Below are 16,940 nucleotides of genomic sequence, written 5' to 3'. Positions count from 1 at the left end.
AAAATTACATTGTGTTCAATGATAGCTAAAGTAAAACATTTTCTGTATTGAAGTATGAGGTAAAAACCAAGAAAAGGAAGTGAACAGAAGAAACATACATACAAAATAGTTATAGCACATATATCTACAAGCCTATAGCATCAAGAAGCTCTGAATGCTTAGAAACCGTGACAAGCGAATTCGCCACAATGGCACCACTAGCAGCCACGGCAGGGACACCGATCCCAGGAAAGGTCGAGTCACCACAACACATAAGCTGCGGAATGGGAGTAGAATGGCCAGGAAACGTACCTTTCCCTGCCTCTATAGCAGGCCCATATGTTCCTCTATTCCTCCTCAAAAACCTCTGATGCGTCAATGGCGTTCCCACCAAACTCACCTCGCACTTCTCCCTCTTAAACCCTGGCCCTAACGCTCGCTCCACGGCTTTCCACATCACCTAATCACCAAAAGATGATTAACATTGAAGTTGATTTTGCTTTTGCTTTTCAAGTTTGCTACACTATATTTTACACCGTTTTTGTTCATTTTAAGAGCATCTCTATTATTTCATCTTTTTCTTTCAAAATGGTGTTAACTCTATAATCTATTCTATTAAAACTTAAAAGGGAAGCAGTTTTGATAAATCTACTTATAAAGGTTGTTTGGACCCTTTCCTTTTATTATGTTTTGGTCTAACCCTATTTATTATAACAAACTTTATCAACTGAGAGGACATCAGCGTTTATTATAACAGCATGTGAGTTTATTTATCGGACCTATAAAGAATATTTTTAGAATATGCCATCGTATGGTCCTGGACAAATCTTTATATTTAACTAAATGAGACTATTATCTTACCGAAAAACGCCATCGTATATCTTATATAAGCAATAATATAGCTTTATAATAACTATAGATTAAATCCCTTTTATATATTTGCTTTTATATTTTTATATTTTGATAGTTAATATATATATATATATATAGTTGTGTGAAATAATCTTTCCAATACCAACATATATATTTACACTTCATAATTCCTACACTATTAAACAAACAAACATCATTTTTAAAAACATTTCAACCAAATTTCAAAAACGCAGATGCTTGATCACATCAATATAAATCATGATGACTCTAATCTTAAAAAATTTATATGAACACAAAATAAAAATCAATTTAAACTTTTATTTTTACCGGAAAAAAACCCGCGCTTTCTAAGCGCGGGTGAAAATCTAGTTTGGGTTAAAAATAGAGTCTAGTTAGAACATATCTTATTCTAACTTCATTTTGGAGTGAAAAATAGAATGAGGTCGAAGATGCTCTAAAATGACGGTTGGCATGGTTTCGGTTTAAAGAAATGCACTCAAGTTTAAAAGAACAAAAATGAATGTGTTACCTCGGACCGTTGTGATTTGAGATCCTTATACTCAGCACTTTTCCTGTCAAGACCTTCCCAGAGACTAAAAGGTTCGGTTCCAGGCATGTAAGCGTGCAGAACATGTTTGCCCGGTGGTGCAAGGTTGGGGCTAAGAACGCTAGGGACTGATATAAGAACCACATTCTGGTCAGCATCCACACCACGGTCCCAATCATTCACAACAATATGATGAATCTCAAGGTCATCTGCTATTCCTTGTTCCTGTTCCATTAACAAAAAAAAAAAAAAAGAACTCAAAAACAAGAAAATTACTAAACACACTAAGATGAAATGTTTCTTACCTTTGCATCGAATCCCAAGTGAAGATGCATGAATGATTCACATTGAGGCGTTGTGTTCACACCTGTAACGTATGAATCTGGGAGAGCTCCTGGTGGTAAAAGCTTTAACGTGTCCCACATCGATGCGTTGCTTACTACAGCCTTTCTAGCTCGAACAAACTGTGATCATTTTACATAATAAAATGAGTAAAATGATGAAAGAAAAATTGAATTAGTTACGTAAAATTCATGAAACTCTTCATTACTTGACCGTTCCTTAGCTTGACTCCAACGGCTTTACCATTCTCAATGACAATGTTCTCAACATGGCTTTTGAGAGACAAACGTCCACCAAACTTCTCCAAGCCACGGACAAGCGCTTCAACCACTGCGCCGCTACCATCAATAGGATACTCCAGTGTGCAGCCTGGTTTGTACCACTCCGCAAACATGTAGATCTGCACACAGTAGAAATAATTAGAACCTTATCTTGTCCACCAAAGAAAAATTGACATTCTTGTTACCATTTCTGCTGAAAGAATGCCATCAGATTTGACTCCGGCTAGAAGGAAAGCGAGAAGATCAATCCAGTTTCGTATAAAAGGGTCTTTCAACTCCAAGGAATCAACGATCTCCAAGAATGGACGGAGAAGCTTTGTGGCTCCTAAGGCCCCTTGAGGACCCATTTTGATGAAAGATTTCAAGAGGGAAGGAGCATACCTAGCAAGAAACAAACAAACATATTAAGAAAACACTACTAGTGACTCTATTGTGATATACCACCTAGTACTACCTAGCAGCAGCTGTGGAGAGAACACCAAGATCACCGCGAATAGACAATGGTGGTAATGCCATAGCAGCAGAAGACAGAGGGAGTATTGCTCCCTGCAGGTTTCATATCAATGTGATTATTAGCAGATGAAAGTAAATGTCAAATTCATATTTGACAAATAAGCACCCACAAGAAGCTTCTCCCACTCTTGGACTGCGTTAGGTCCTGCATATTTCTCTAGATCCTGAAGTAAAAATAACAACAACATCAGTGATACAGTATCATATCATCTCATATAAACATTTGTTTACCTTGAAGAAATCAGTAGGGCCTATGCGTGACAAGAAATCTCCTTCTGGTAAGTAAACCATCCAAGAATCATATTTGGCGCATGGAAGTGATTCACCTAAAGCATCTAGAACCTGAAACCAACGCACAATGAATAAGAACAAACTCCAAAGACATAACAACAAACAAACAAAATGAAAAGAGAAACATGTTTTTACTTGAGCAAGTGGGTTTGCTTGAGGGCCTCGTGATTGTAAGCCAGAGAACAGAGACGGACCTGAGTCGAATTTGTAACCTTTGATCTCAAAGGAGTGAGCAGCGCCACCGGGAAGGTCATGACTCTCGAGGACGAGCACATCTTGATTGTATCTAGCTAACAATGCACCACAACATAATCCTCCTATGCCACTTCCAATTACCACAACATCTGCTTCAGGCTCTCCTTAAGAAAAACACAACCATACAGTAAAATAATTAATACTATATTTATCATTTTTAAGCGTATATAAAGCATATAGCTGATGACAAAAAAAAAAAAAGAAGAAGTAAAAATACATAACAGATTAACTCGGGAAGACATAGAAAGACATAAACTTGCTAACTGTTCAATAAGACAACTAGTTCAGGTTTTGCTTTTTTTACTCGCATACAATAACGGGAACACATAAGCCACTTGTCATTATTCCAGTTCATTTGTGTTTCAAATTCACCTTTACTTTTGTGAATTAAACAGAAGAAAATAACAAAAAAGATAGAGAGAGAGTGAACCAGGGAAAGATTTCTTGATGGGGAGATTGCCATTGGAAGAGGTTGAAGAAGAAGAAGACGCCCGTATGAAGCGAGATCTGACAGTTGGGCGTCTAAACTTAGAGAAAAACGGTAGCTGAAGGGTCCAACCGCAGAAGCTAGAGGCCATAGGAGGAGACAGAGAGAGGATCATGAGTCAGTCTCTCTGTGTGTGGATTTGGCGGGCTCATTCTTCTTTCCTTTGTGATGTAGAGAAAGATTATCAACAGAGGCCTTAAACAAGCCACGTACAAGCACCAGCTTTATTTCTCCCTTATACAGTAGTGGCAAATAACACCATGGGCTAAATTAGGATAGGCCCATAGACTAGCTCAAAAGTCCATAACTGAAATAAATACAAAGCAACAGCAACTTTGTATTCAACCTTTTAAATCGTAAATCATACAACTGCATGGTTTTATTTTTGAAAAAGGTTTGTACTTTGTAGCTTTTGTTCGATAAACTTAAAAATAATCATTTCAAAGCTGGATATTTTAAGAGAAAAAGATCAAAATAGCACTAAATCAAGTTTTTGTTCCCAAACTAGCACTCAAGGCCAAAAGTCGCAAAAATAGCACTCAAGGGATGGGGTTTAGGGTTTAGAATTTAGGGTTTATGGTTTAGAGTTTAGGTTTTAGGGTTTAGAGTTGAGAAGTAAGGTTTTGGGGATAAGATTTCAAATTTTGAAAAATAAAAAAATTTAAATTTTTCAAAAGATAAAATGCTATTTTTGTCATTTTAGTTTTTGAGTGCTATTTTTGTGATATAAACTTAAAAATGTGCTATTTTGGAGATTTGCCCATATTTTAATGTGAACTATAATTTATGAATAATATTATTTAATGTATAATGATAGTCTTTATCATATTTTTATTTAAACCAAACAGAAAACTAAAAACAATATTTTTATTTTAATTTTATATTCAATTTAGATCAGTTTGTGTTTTTATTTTTAAATTATAAAAAAATATTTCCATTGTTTTATTTATTAATAGGTGGAAAACTTGTTTTACAGTTTTGGCAGTAAAATAAGAATTTACAATTTAATGGGAAAATTCATTTTTGCAATTTTTTGGCTGAAAATTTTATTTTTATGGTTTTGGGGAGAAAACTTGAATTTATAGTATTAATGGGAAAATATGTTTTTGCATTTTAGGCTAAAAATATGATTTTACAGTTTTGGCTGGAAAACATTAATTTTCGAGAAAACTTACCTTTGCAATTTTAGAAGTAACATTCGTTTTGTGGTTTTGGCGTAAAAATTTAAATTGATGGTTTTGGCGAAAAAAATATTTTGTAATTTTGGTAGAAAAACTCGTTACTAAACAAATGTTGCGAAAGCAGTTTGATCCCTTGAACAATCAATACACCAACCACCATGAACAACCAATTTGAAGCTCTTAATGCACCTCAAATCGATTTACACTCATTTTTTTCCAATTCTTATGAACTAAAAACAATATCTCTTTCACTTTCTCTCCATATTCATCCAAAAAAACCCAAGATTTTGATTCTAAATTTTTTATGGTTCATAGAGCCGTTGAAGCTTACGATTCTTGGTGAGTCACTTTTGTTTGAGATTCTGGGTGCTTGGATAAGACTTTTTTGTGCTAAACAAGTTATTTCACTGGTTGAAACTATGAAATTAGTTTTTTTTCCAGATCTGTTCGTCCAGACGACTTCCGGGTAAGTCGAAGTCGTCTTGACAAACATATCTGAAAAAAAAAACTAATTTCATAGTTTCAACCAGTGAGATAACTTGTTTAGGACAAAAAGGTCTTATCCAAGACGACTTACCCGGAAGTCGTCTGGTCAATGCATAAGTTAGTTTTGCAATTGACTTTTAAATGTGTTTTTCTAGATGACTTACATGGAAGTCGTCCATCTTTGTTTGTTAAAAAAAATTCAAGACGACTTAAGATAAACGGGTTAGTTTTGCATTTGACCGGATTGTGTCAGAAATTTGACATAGATGCAGCGATTTGTTCTGGAGTGCCGAAATCGTCCATTGTGGTGGTATTCGGCTTTTGTTGACGGTTTTCTCTTTCTAACCTTGCAAGTTCCTGATTTATAAGCGAAATCAATTCCCTTTGTATATTGCTCCGAGTATGTCTACTGGTCATGCACCTGGGTCATTAACTGCAAAAAGGATTAAACAAGTTAGAAGTTTTAGACTAAATAAATAACCGAAAAATAAAGGTAAAAAGCTGGTCTCCGTCGCAACGGCGCCAAAACTTGATACACTAAAATTAGATCTTTGTTTACTGTCAAGTTAACAGTGTAGTTGTAATATCTTTAGATTCAATTCCAGAGGACCAGTTTACACTTTATCTTTATGGGATCAGAATTAAGCTAAAACGAAGTGAGATTTTTAAAGAAGTAAATAGCGTAAAGAACAAGTAACAAGATGAGGTTGTTTTGAATTGATTTAAAGGCGCTAGTCTAGGATTTCTTCTTCAGGTATGCAAATCGCATGCCAAACAATTATTCAAGTCCAATTTATAAAAAGTCCAAACTCGGATCACTCAGGTCGAATCAACCCACTCGCGTGGTATTGATTCCTTTTCAAATCGGTCTTGATGCCTAAACTCTCGTTTGGATCAAGATGCGATATTAAGCTTTAGAGATCAAGTCTGATATGTTCACAGTACACCCTAATATCTACTCTAGCTGACTAGGGATGCAAAGCTCATTCAAATCATATCAAGTTATCAATTAACGGTTAGCTATATTGATTAACCCTAATTCATGTACTAAGTGATCCGTTTAATGCAAGCAATAAGAACAGATGTGAATGTAGACAATCTTAAGATGACGTATTTATGCTTCAGCTTACAAATCTAAAACCCTAGAACCCTAAACTAACTCGGTGACTACTCAATCATAACACAAGAACAGAAAAACATGATTTCTGAATAATACTGCATATAATAGATAATAGAAATCAGAGGGTTCAGGATAATCTTCTCTAGGAGATAGATGAAGTTGTCTCCCTTACAAGTAGCAAATCGTCGAAACACAAGCTCTCTTAGGTCTTTCTTGCGTGAAAACTAAGGTTGGTTTCTAAAGTAAATAAAAGAAGACTATATATAGGGCACATACGGCTTTGAGGGAAAAATAGGAAAACTATGACAAATCCCGAAATATTTGGAAACTTCCTTTTAAATTTCTGCTGTTGGAGCAGGCACTCAGGCTGCTTCACTCGACTGTTCTGCGCAAAAGACTCCAAATCACACTCTTTCCTTCGGTTTTTCCTCTAGCTGGTCTATCTCTCATCCAATGCAACTCTAGACCTGTAATGACCCACAAGAATTAAAATGACTCGATAAAACTTTGAAAACTATTAGTAAGACATACATATAATGTGCCAAAAACATAATATATCACTATTATTAGTAGATATAGTATTCTAATAAAAATATAATAAAAACTGTAAAAATATTGTATACACACTATATAAGAAAATTACTAGATATTGACCCGCGCTTAAGAAGTGCGGGTTTGAGGTTTTTAATCTTTAATAAATTTTAAATCTAGTATAATTTTTTTTTGTTTCACACTATAACTATTGATTTTTAATGTTTTTATTATTCATTATTTTTTATAGTGTGAGATTTGTTTGAAATAGATTTAAAGATGATATGTATGTTTTTAGTAGTAAAGATATTCATTATTAAAAAAATATTTTAATGATTGAACTGTATTAACCAATGTTTTGAAAATCTGATCGGACCGTATGATCGAACCAGTCGGATCCTGACTCGCTCTTCTAACTGGTTCTGAGTTGTGCTAAAAACCGAATTTGAGTTAAATCGGACCTTGTTTAATATTAAAACCCAGTTTTCACAAATTCAAATTAAAAAATAAAAAAAATTACAAATTTTAATAAGATTTCATCAAAATTTAATATTGTTTTCTACTACATATATAAATAAATTAGTTTTGATTTTGAATTTTTCATTTATTTTTCATATCAGTTTTATAATATAACATTGATATAAACTTATATCAAAATTAATTTATAGTTATACTTACATATATATAGTTACTTAATTTAAAATTAAATTAAAATTAAGCGGTTAAACCGATTAAACCGGTCCGACCATTGACCCAGGTGCAATGTTGAATCAGTGTCTTGTTCGGTTTTCAAAACATTGTCATTAACACACAAGCTATCAATTTTAAATTAAAAATGAATTTTCCTCGCATATATTTATATCATAGTTACAACTATCAATTTACATTATTATAAAACCAATTATTTTTAGTATTGATATAGTTTTCAATTTCAGATATTAAATTTGTGATAACATTTCATAAAAAGAGTCAAGAAATACATGAATAACATATCACTTAAAAAGTGCAATGAATATTGTTAAGTTTGTAATACAAAGGTATGCATCATATGTTCGATAATCTATATGTAGGGTCCAAAAATATGTACATTAATATTAATCCGTTTGTTATGACTATTTCCTTAAGTTATTTTCTGTATTAAGAAAATAATAATAAAATCTTTACGTAAAATATCGTTGTTAGTTACAATATCTCTTTTTGTACATTTATGAGTTGATGTATAGAGTATTACTTTAGCTTAAAAATAAGCTGAATTATGTGGTGTTAGTCTAACTAATAGGTCCAAACAACTTTGTATAAGTAGATTTTTTTAAAATGCTTCCTTTTTAATAGTATAGATTGTGCCCCGGACATGTGGCCACGGCCTAATCTGGGATGATAGCTTTTGAACTTGGGATATTTTGCGCAATATTAAACCGCCTTATTACTTGATTAAGTTTGTGTGGTTGGATCCACTTTAACATCTACACGTGAAAAAAATGAGTTTTTTTATCCGACGCCATGTGGACCTAATCCTTGATATGCTTGCCGACGATAACATTATTCATTCAATTTGCCAACCACAACATTTTTACTTGTACATGTTATATATAGCAAACCAACTGAACTAAAATTTATGTATCTGAACTCATAAATCCTTTTGTATGTAAAAATTGAGGAAAGGTTTAGTAGATTGGATACTTTCCATTTTAGGAGGCGTATAGAATATATATATATATATAAAGGGTAGGTTAGTCATTCATCTAAACCTACAATAGAAACCTACATACAATAGAGGTGTGATCTATCATTCTTTGGGATAAGATAGATCTTTGTTGCTTGAATTCAATTAATTAGAGATATTATAATGGACTAAGTTACTCAATGGTAAGATATGCATCGGAACTAGCAATGATTTGGCTATGAAATTTGAATTATTCAAAACGTACTTGATATATAACAAGACAAAAATAGTATTAAAAGAGTTGGTGGTCCGATGCCTTGGTGGACAATTATACTTGACAAGTTTGCCAACGATTAAATTCTGCATTCAATTTGCCAACCACAATATTTTTACTTATACATGTTATATATAGCAAACCAACTGAACTAAATTTTCTGTATCTAAACTCATAAATCCTTTTGTATGTAAAAATGGCTATGATAGGCTTATTTGGAGTCTTCGTAGCATTCATATTCTTCCTTGCATTCCAATGTTTCTTTCTTTGCAAGAAATCTCTCAATGTGCTTTTGCTGAAGAACTGGCCTTTCCTCGGGATGCTTCCCGGAATGCTCTTCAATATCCCCCGAGTTCTTGACTGGTTTTCTGAGGTGTATGAGGCCAACGATATGACTTTCACTTTCAAAGGGCCTTGGTTTAGTGGAACAGACATGTTGTTCACGGTTGATCCGAGGAATATCAATCACATGCTCAGCTCAAACTTTCCGAATTACCCTAGAGGACCTGAATTCAAGAAGATCTTTGATATCCTGGGAGATGGAATCGTAGCCGCGGATAAGGAGTTATGGGAGGATCTGAGGAAGTCGGGTCACGCCTTATTCCACCATCAGAACTTCCTGAAGCTCTCTGTAAGCAGCACTACAAGTAAGTTAAAGGATGATCTTGTTCCATTTCTTGATAAAGCTGCTGAGGAAAACATTGTCATAGACTTACAAGATGTGTTCCAGAGATTCATGTTTGATACTGCCTCCATTTTGATGACTGGTTATGATCAAATGTCTCTATCCTCTGAAATTCCCGGATATGAGTTTGGTGAAGCTGCGGACTTCGCTGAAGAAGCTATCTTCTATAGACATTTCAAACCGGTGATCTTGTGGAGGCTTCAAAACTTGATTGGTGTTGGAATTGAGAGGAAGATGAGAACTGCTTCGGAGTTTTTCAACAGTATGTTTGCAAAGATCATATCAACAAGAAGAAAAGAAGAGAAAAGTGGCGGGAAAAAAGAGCAAACTATCAACGCAGTAACATACTATTTGAATGCAGATACAGCCAAATATAAGCTGTTGAAACCTAGTAACGATAAGTTTATAAGAGACGTTTTTTTTAGTCTATTGGTAGCAGGAAGGGACACCTCAAGCTCAGCTCTCACTTGGTTCTTCTGGCTTCTTTCTAAGCATCCTCAAGTTATGACCAAGATCCGACAAGAGATCAACGCAAAGTTTGATCCGACAGATCTAGAGAAGCTTGTGTATCTACACGCTGCGTTGTCGGAATCAATGAGACTCTACCCACCACTTCCCTTCAACCACAAGTCTCCTTTAAAGTTAGATGTGCTTCCAAGCGGACACAAAGTTAAAGCAGAATCAAAGATTGTGATCTGTATCTACGCATTGGGAAGAATGAGATCTGTATGGGGAGAAGACGCATCAGAATTTAAACCGGAGAGATGGATTTCAGAGAATGGAGGGCTCAAACATGAACCTTCATCAAATTAGTTCTTGGTCTTTAGTGCAGGTCCAAGAACTTGCTTGGGTAAACAGTTAGCTCTCTTGCAGATGAAGATGGTAGCTGTGGAGATCATACAAAACTATGATTTCAAGGTCGTTGACAGTCAGAAAATCGAACCAGTCCCTTCCGTCATTCTCCGAATCAAACATGGTCTTAAGGTTACAGTCAATAAGAAAATATGATTCTAATCTTTGCCTGGTAACTATTAGTAACTTCCCTTGTCGATAATAAATGCGTTACTACTTGTATTATTTTCCAATTAATCGATGCAGCGTGTTAATATCTATCAAAATCTAGTATGTCACACTCACGAATATCACTAGTAGCTTAGCTATATATAGTCACGAACTTTTTTTGATTAAGGCCAACTCTTGTGGCTATATAATGCCTAAGACCATCTCCAATGGAGTATCTAAGAGGTCTATGTCATGGTTCTATCTCATTATATGCTGAAAATTAAATAAAAAAGAGTAAAAATAAATAGATATAGTTCTAAAAATAGAACTTTTGGAACCATATCTAAGTTGCTACGTGTCAATATCTCAGTCGTTAGTGTTTTTAAAAAAAAAACCCCACAAGGCCACAAAGCTTCCTCATTCCAATCCTTCGCTTCGTTTCAATTCAGAACCCTAATTGATGAATTACCGAGGATGGCGCCACAAATTGTAATCTTTTTAAAGTTCCATATTCTAGCAGATATATTGATTTTCATTATGTACCACCAATTTTTATTGTAAACACGTCAACATTTGTCTATATATTTCACATTGTAAAACACAAAGTTTATTAGAAAACTGAGAATTCTCTCTATATCATCTTCTTTATGTATTCTTTACTAAGAATTCTCTCTATATCATCGTCTTCTTCAATTCTTTACTAAAGAAAATGGCATCTTCTTCCCGTGATATTTTCGAAGAAACGGTTGAAGAAACGTTCGAATCAACATTGTATGAAAGTATACGGAACAAACTTTTAATGAAGAATTCGAAAATCTTTCCGCTAATCGTCAACGAGCAACCAAGTCAAAGAAAAAACGCACTTATATTGACAGAGAACGTGAAGACGGACACAGCGATTATTTTTGTGAAAATGCAACATATCCTAAAGATTTTTTTTTTCTTTTGAGTATTGTAGTAGATGATATCTACATAAACGAATCTTTTATTACAGATAAATGCACTTGTTGTAAGAAAGCATTTTTGAATAAATTTAATAATATAGAAAAATATGCATAATTTGTTTTGTGGAAGTATTTTTGTAAAGATAAATGCATTTTGGTACCGTAAATAACTAAACCCTTTTGTAAAATCTTTAAACATACATTATTATATAGGGTTATTAAATAACTAAACCCGAAACCCAATTTTCTTATTATATACCGTAAATGCGATGTTTCAGATTTGTCTATGAAGTTTGATTTATTCCAAACCGACTTGATATATATATATATATATATATATATATATATATATATATATATATATATATATATATATATATATCATTATATACACGTGACTAGGAATTTTAAATGTAAGATCGTCCAACCCAACTACAGATGTGAAGGTAGATTGCGATCTGCGGGCTGTATCCAAGTAGCCCACTAGCGAGGCGCGTCTTCATATATATATATATATATATATACAAACTGCAACGGTGGGCTAATCCGCACGGACAAAAATAAAATTAAATCCGCTGCGGATTAGGCTATTTAAATGTGGGTTATCGCGTTTAATTATTTTAAAACTAAAAGTTTTGATGGAATATAAACATTATGAATACTTTCAGATGCATATGTTTTCTTAAAATACAAATGAAGAAAAAATAGAAAATAAAACAAGCATGAATAATACATATAAAAAATCGCATTTCATATTGTACAACGTAAATTATATTTTATTTCTTTGAGCAACTTTAGAATCCAATATTACAACAAACACAAAGAAGTGAACTTTGTAATCAAATATCTAAACACTTTAACTTTTGCTTACTTTGTATCAACTGATATATTCTTATGGATGATCTTTGGTTTTTGTATCTCAGTTCTATATATTAATGAATTGGTTATTCTTAATTTTGTTAATTTCTAAATTAATAGTCACGAACTTTTTTTGGTTAAGGCCAAACTCTTGTGGCTATATAATGCCTAAGGCTACTAAAAGTAACGGACTTTTTGGTAACTTATATAATCATATGGTTTGTCATGCATCATATTTCATAAATGAGTTTTTTTTTTCATAACTGAGTTAGTCATTACTCATTACCACCTATTTACCACTTTATTTCCACTTACGCCATTTCACATCCATTAATAGAAATCTTAGTTATAGGCTTATAGCTACGAAATATTCAAGAAAAATCGTGATTCGTTTACAAAAACTAAGAAAAATTCATGAAAAAGTCACAAAATGCAGAGATTATTCATATTGTCACAAATATTTCGCGATAAAATGGTCACGCAATAAATTATGACTGAAAGTGGTTAATGTCTTCTTCTCTTATTCCATATTCTCTTCTCATATTTTTCTTCTTCTTTTCTTTTTATCTTTGTTCTTTTTTTGAGAAATTCCACTGTATAGCTAAAAAATTATCTTTCTGCTCAGTTTCTTTAGATCTATTATTTCAGTTATGTTTCTTTTCTTTTTGTTAAAGCCGTTCTCTCAAATAGTCTTTTTAAGTTTGTCACAAAATAACATTTAAAGAGAAAAATGACCAAATAATCTTTTTTTTTAATTCTGAACATTTTAGTATTTATTTTTAATTTTTCAAAATTTGATTCCATATCCTCAAAACTACACCCCTTAATTCTAAACCCTAAGTCTAGATTAGTTAATCCTAGAGTATAACTTTATTTTTATCCTTTTTCAAAATCAGGATTTAGAGTTAAAAGTGTTGATAATATATCCTATCAAAGTAACCTTTCTTTTTTTACAACCATGGATTATCTGGCGGTCCGAGACCTAAGACCATCTCCAATGGGGTTCTTTCCATTGAGGTTTTTTTTTTTTGATCAACTGAGGTTCTTAATATATGTATTATGTATATATATATATGTATGTATATATTATATAAGTGTAAATAATTGTGGGATCCACAATTATTGTGGAACCCCATAAAAAAGTTCTTAAGGATTCTTAAAACTCTATTTTAAGAACTTTTATCTATGGAATTCTACAAAAATTATGAACCCCACAATTACTTATATCTATATATACTATACTAAAAGGGAGATATACTCCACTCTAAAGCTGTCAACGTCAGATGAAAAAATCAGCCACTAATATTACAACAATCATCCATGTCATTTTGATTAATCTTGATTTGGGCTTCGTGTTTGGTTTGGGCTTTTTCTCTTACTTTTGCTTAATTTTTTTGGCTTCTCTTGGCTTCAACGAAAAACGAAATCGTCTTTCTTCTTCGACGCAAGTCACGCGACTGTGATGACCTTTCGCGATTCTTCTTTCGAACTGAAACGGTATTATTAATGGCTGTGTGATTACTCGAATTGATTCACCTATCCACGATTCATCTTCAATGTTTGGCTTAGATGTGAAAGGCGGTGTGTAAACAGTATAAATAGATGTGAGTTGTGACTTGTGAGATCCCTCTCCTTCAACTCATCTTCTCTTCAATCATCAATCTATTTTTTTTTAAAAGCTTGAGTTCAGATGATTCTGGTTTCGTTTTATTGATTTAGAAAGTTTTAGTTTATATGATTTTGTGTTCCTTTATTGATTTTATTTAAGGTTTATGATGTAAGATGATGCAAAGTAACTCGATATTTACTTTATGCTGTTAGAACTGATTAATCGATTTAATATTTATTGTAATTTGTTTCATCTACTCGAGGCCTCTCGCAGGCAACACTCATCTAAGGATCAATCACCTTTTACCGTTGTAACTCCTTCCGACATATCTTGAAAGAAGGCCCAGTTTATGAGTTAAATGGTTTGATTCCGAGAAGCAATCCTACCTTCAAGTTTGCTGACGCAGCCGTTTCTATTAAATTCACGGACCATACAGCTTTCGTGGAGGTCACAGACACAACTAAGCTGATCCTGAATCCCGAGGGAGAGCTTCAGGTTCCGCAATACGAGTAGCTCATGTCACTTGCCAATACCAGCACTCATTTTTTCAGGTTTGAATAGCTAAAGCTTCACTACAAGCACGCTATATAATAAGTAGCGTTTATGTTTATCTTGGTTAACAGATATAGTTGGAGAAATTAGGAGTAACAAAACCATGTACAACGAAGACACCCAGAGCACTCAACGCCGCAAGGAAACCATAAAGTTTGATAATAGGTATTTGATATTTTCAACCATTTCAGGGACAAGCCTGTCTGCCTCAGTGTTGTTGATGGCCTTTCTGCGGACCTAGACACACAACTACTAAGCTCTGGCTGAATCCCTGAAGTTACAGCTTTAGAATATTTATTTAATGACTCTGCTTCACTTTCTTTTTATCATGTGCGTTTCCAGGCACAGTCTTTGCAGTATTTGGGATTCTACAGTTACATGGTGTTTCTATCACAGTCCTCTCTATAAGTGGCTTCAAAATATGAATAGGGACAAAAACATTTGAATGGATCACATGTCTTATTAATATTTCTATCTTGAGTGCAGTTCGAGCTTGAAAATTGTTGTGTCAAAGCAGTAAACCGGAGAAAGAATAAGAACATGTACAGAGTTTGGGTTCGTGGGAAGTTCCAAAAGCCATTTCTAAAATAAAGAAAGGGAAGTGCTGGTCCAATGCGGAATGGCTAAAAAGTTTATTTATTTTTAACAACTTCATGTCAAACTCTTTTGCGGCTCTTCTAGCATGCAGCTTCTTTGCATAGTGCATCTTCTCAACTGCTCATTGATTCGACCCTCTGTCTCAATGTGTTTGACGGATAAGTCAACCACCTTCCCTAAAGTTTGAACGTTTGGGGTTTGGAACCAACAACCCAAAAAAAAATTTTTTGTTAATAATATTTTGAGATTGTTTGTTGTAATGTCCAAATATGGAAATCATCTGATATACATTGAGAAATGCTTCTTCTAGAGGGGAGGAGGATATGAAGAAATCCATCTTCAAGCTCGCCAGTTTCTTGATCTGATTCTTACTGATTGCTCATGTTTATTAACTAGAAACATCAAACTATTTTATACTAATCAGAGAATCCAATATCATGTGAGCTTTCACATCAATGGGTGCTTTCACACAACACACATGCAGATACACATTTAATAAGAATTACAACATGTGCATCTACTTTCTAGGGTGTTGTACTTCTGTTATCCACATACTTGCGTCAGAGGACTCATCAGAACCTATATATTTGTGACAAAAAAGTATTAAATCATTTTTAGTGTTGCTACGTACGGAAGAGGTTGTCTGCAAGGGCTATGGAGATGATAAAGTTCTAAGATAATAAAGAAGAGGTGAATAAAGAATTAAGAGAAAATGTGTACTGGAAATCACAAAAGAAAACTGAAATATTCTGGAGTTTATGCACGTTTATTAATTTTAGTCTGAAGATATTTAGTGATGTTCACAAAACATGATATAAATATAATTTACATTTTTGTAAATAACAGTTTTTCTTATCTTCCATAGTCTATGTTTAATTATTAACATAAAATAAACATATCATATTGATCATATAACAAAAATTTACATTTTTCGTATATTTTATTATTTGAATTTTAGAAAATGACTATAAATTACTAATACTATTCAAATTCCCACATTAAAGGTTGTGATCAAGGGTTTAAAAATTGTATTGTAGAAAATATAAATAATCGTAAAACATATGAGTGAAATTTTTTATTTAATAGATATTCAAAATATATGTATTAAAGTATATACCACATAAAAATATAAAAATATTTTTATTTCAAAATTTTCGTTGATGATTTGCAGTGGATATTCAAGAGCTGTTATAAATTACTAAAATTATTAAAAGTCTCACATTAATTTCTTTTGTTATCATAAGCTTACAATTTTTGTTATAAAAGATGCATAAAATCATAAAACCATACGATTAATAATTTTCATTTAATAGATATCTATATTAAAATACATTATATATTTATGTTAATATCATTTTTTCCCAAAAAGAATTTTCTTAAAAAGTAATTTATGTTACTATCATTTAAATTTATTTATATCTATACAAAATATAAAAATGATTGTTTAGATTTATTTACCTATAATTTATCACCAGTTTATCACTTTTAACTTAAAATGTCTATTTGAGATAATTTCTCTCTAATTTATCATTGGTCAATTTTACTATTTAATTAAATGCTAAATATATAAAGATATGTTTCTTAATATTTGTATTTTTAACCCAAAATACTTATAATTTGAAACAAAATAAATATTAAACATAATAATATATTTTTAGCCTACAATTTACTGTTACATCATCTCAATCACAACTTACAAAATACTATCTCACTTATATATATATAAATAATAAATTATAATAAATATAAAATGCACCACATAAGTTATTATATGATAATAACTTCCAGTACAACAGCATGAATACTCAGAAATAAATGATGTAATGCCACCCTAAGAAAAAAAACATAACTAATTATCCACATAGCATGA

The 16,940-nt window shown here is 32.7% G+C and overlaps 2 protein-coding genes across 3 annotated transcripts; one reads left to right on the top strand and one right to left on the bottom strand.

Moving 5' to 3' along the window:
* Positions 1 to 26: 26 nt before the first annotated feature.
* Positions 27 to 3,773, bottom strand: LOC106434256 (prolycopene isomerase 1, chloroplastic). Of its 2 annotated transcripts, XM_013875091.3 has the most exons (10): positions 3,512 to 3,773; positions 2,962 to 3,185; positions 2,767 to 2,877; positions 2,646 to 2,699; positions 2,477 to 2,568; positions 2,208 to 2,403; positions 1,950 to 2,141; positions 1,705 to 1,863; positions 1,382 to 1,624; positions 27 to 439 (listed from the first exon to the last, which is right to left on the bottom strand). In XM_013875091.3, the coding sequence occupies exons 1-10, from the start codon at positions 3,681 to 3,683 to the stop codon at positions 125 to 127; spliced, it is 1,758 nt and encodes a 585-aa protein (XP_013730545.2). In that variant the 5' UTR covers positions 3,684 to 3,773; the 3' UTR covers positions 27 to 124. The 2 variants fall into 2 exon arrangements, with proteins under 2 accessions (XP_013730545.2, XP_022548300.2); XM_022692579.2 differs by lacking the exon at positions 3,512 to 3,773 and having other exon boundaries at positions 3,021 to 3,191.
* Positions 3,774 to 8,971: 5,198 nt separating this feature from the next.
* Positions 8,972 to 10,618, top strand: LOC106434263 (alkane hydroxylase MAH1-like). Its single transcript, XM_013875103.3, has one exon. The coding sequence runs from the start codon at positions 9,020 to 9,022 to the stop codon at positions 10,319 to 10,321; it is 1,302 nt and encodes a 433-aa protein (XP_013730557.2). The 5' UTR covers positions 8,972 to 9,019; the 3' UTR covers positions 10,322 to 10,618.
* Positions 10,619 to 16,940: the final 6,322 nt, after the last annotated feature.

This window comes from Brassica napus, chromosome A9 (genome assembly GCF_020379485.1).
Source record: "Brassica napus cultivar Da-Ae chromosome A9, Da-Ae, whole genome shotgun sequence".
Classification (NCBI taxonomy): domain Eukaryota; kingdom Viridiplantae; phylum Streptophyta; class Magnoliopsida; order Brassicales; family Brassicaceae; genus Brassica; species Brassica napus.
The sequence above is the reverse complement of the archived record's forward strand: the minus strand, read 5'-3'. Positions and strand labels throughout refer to the sequence as shown.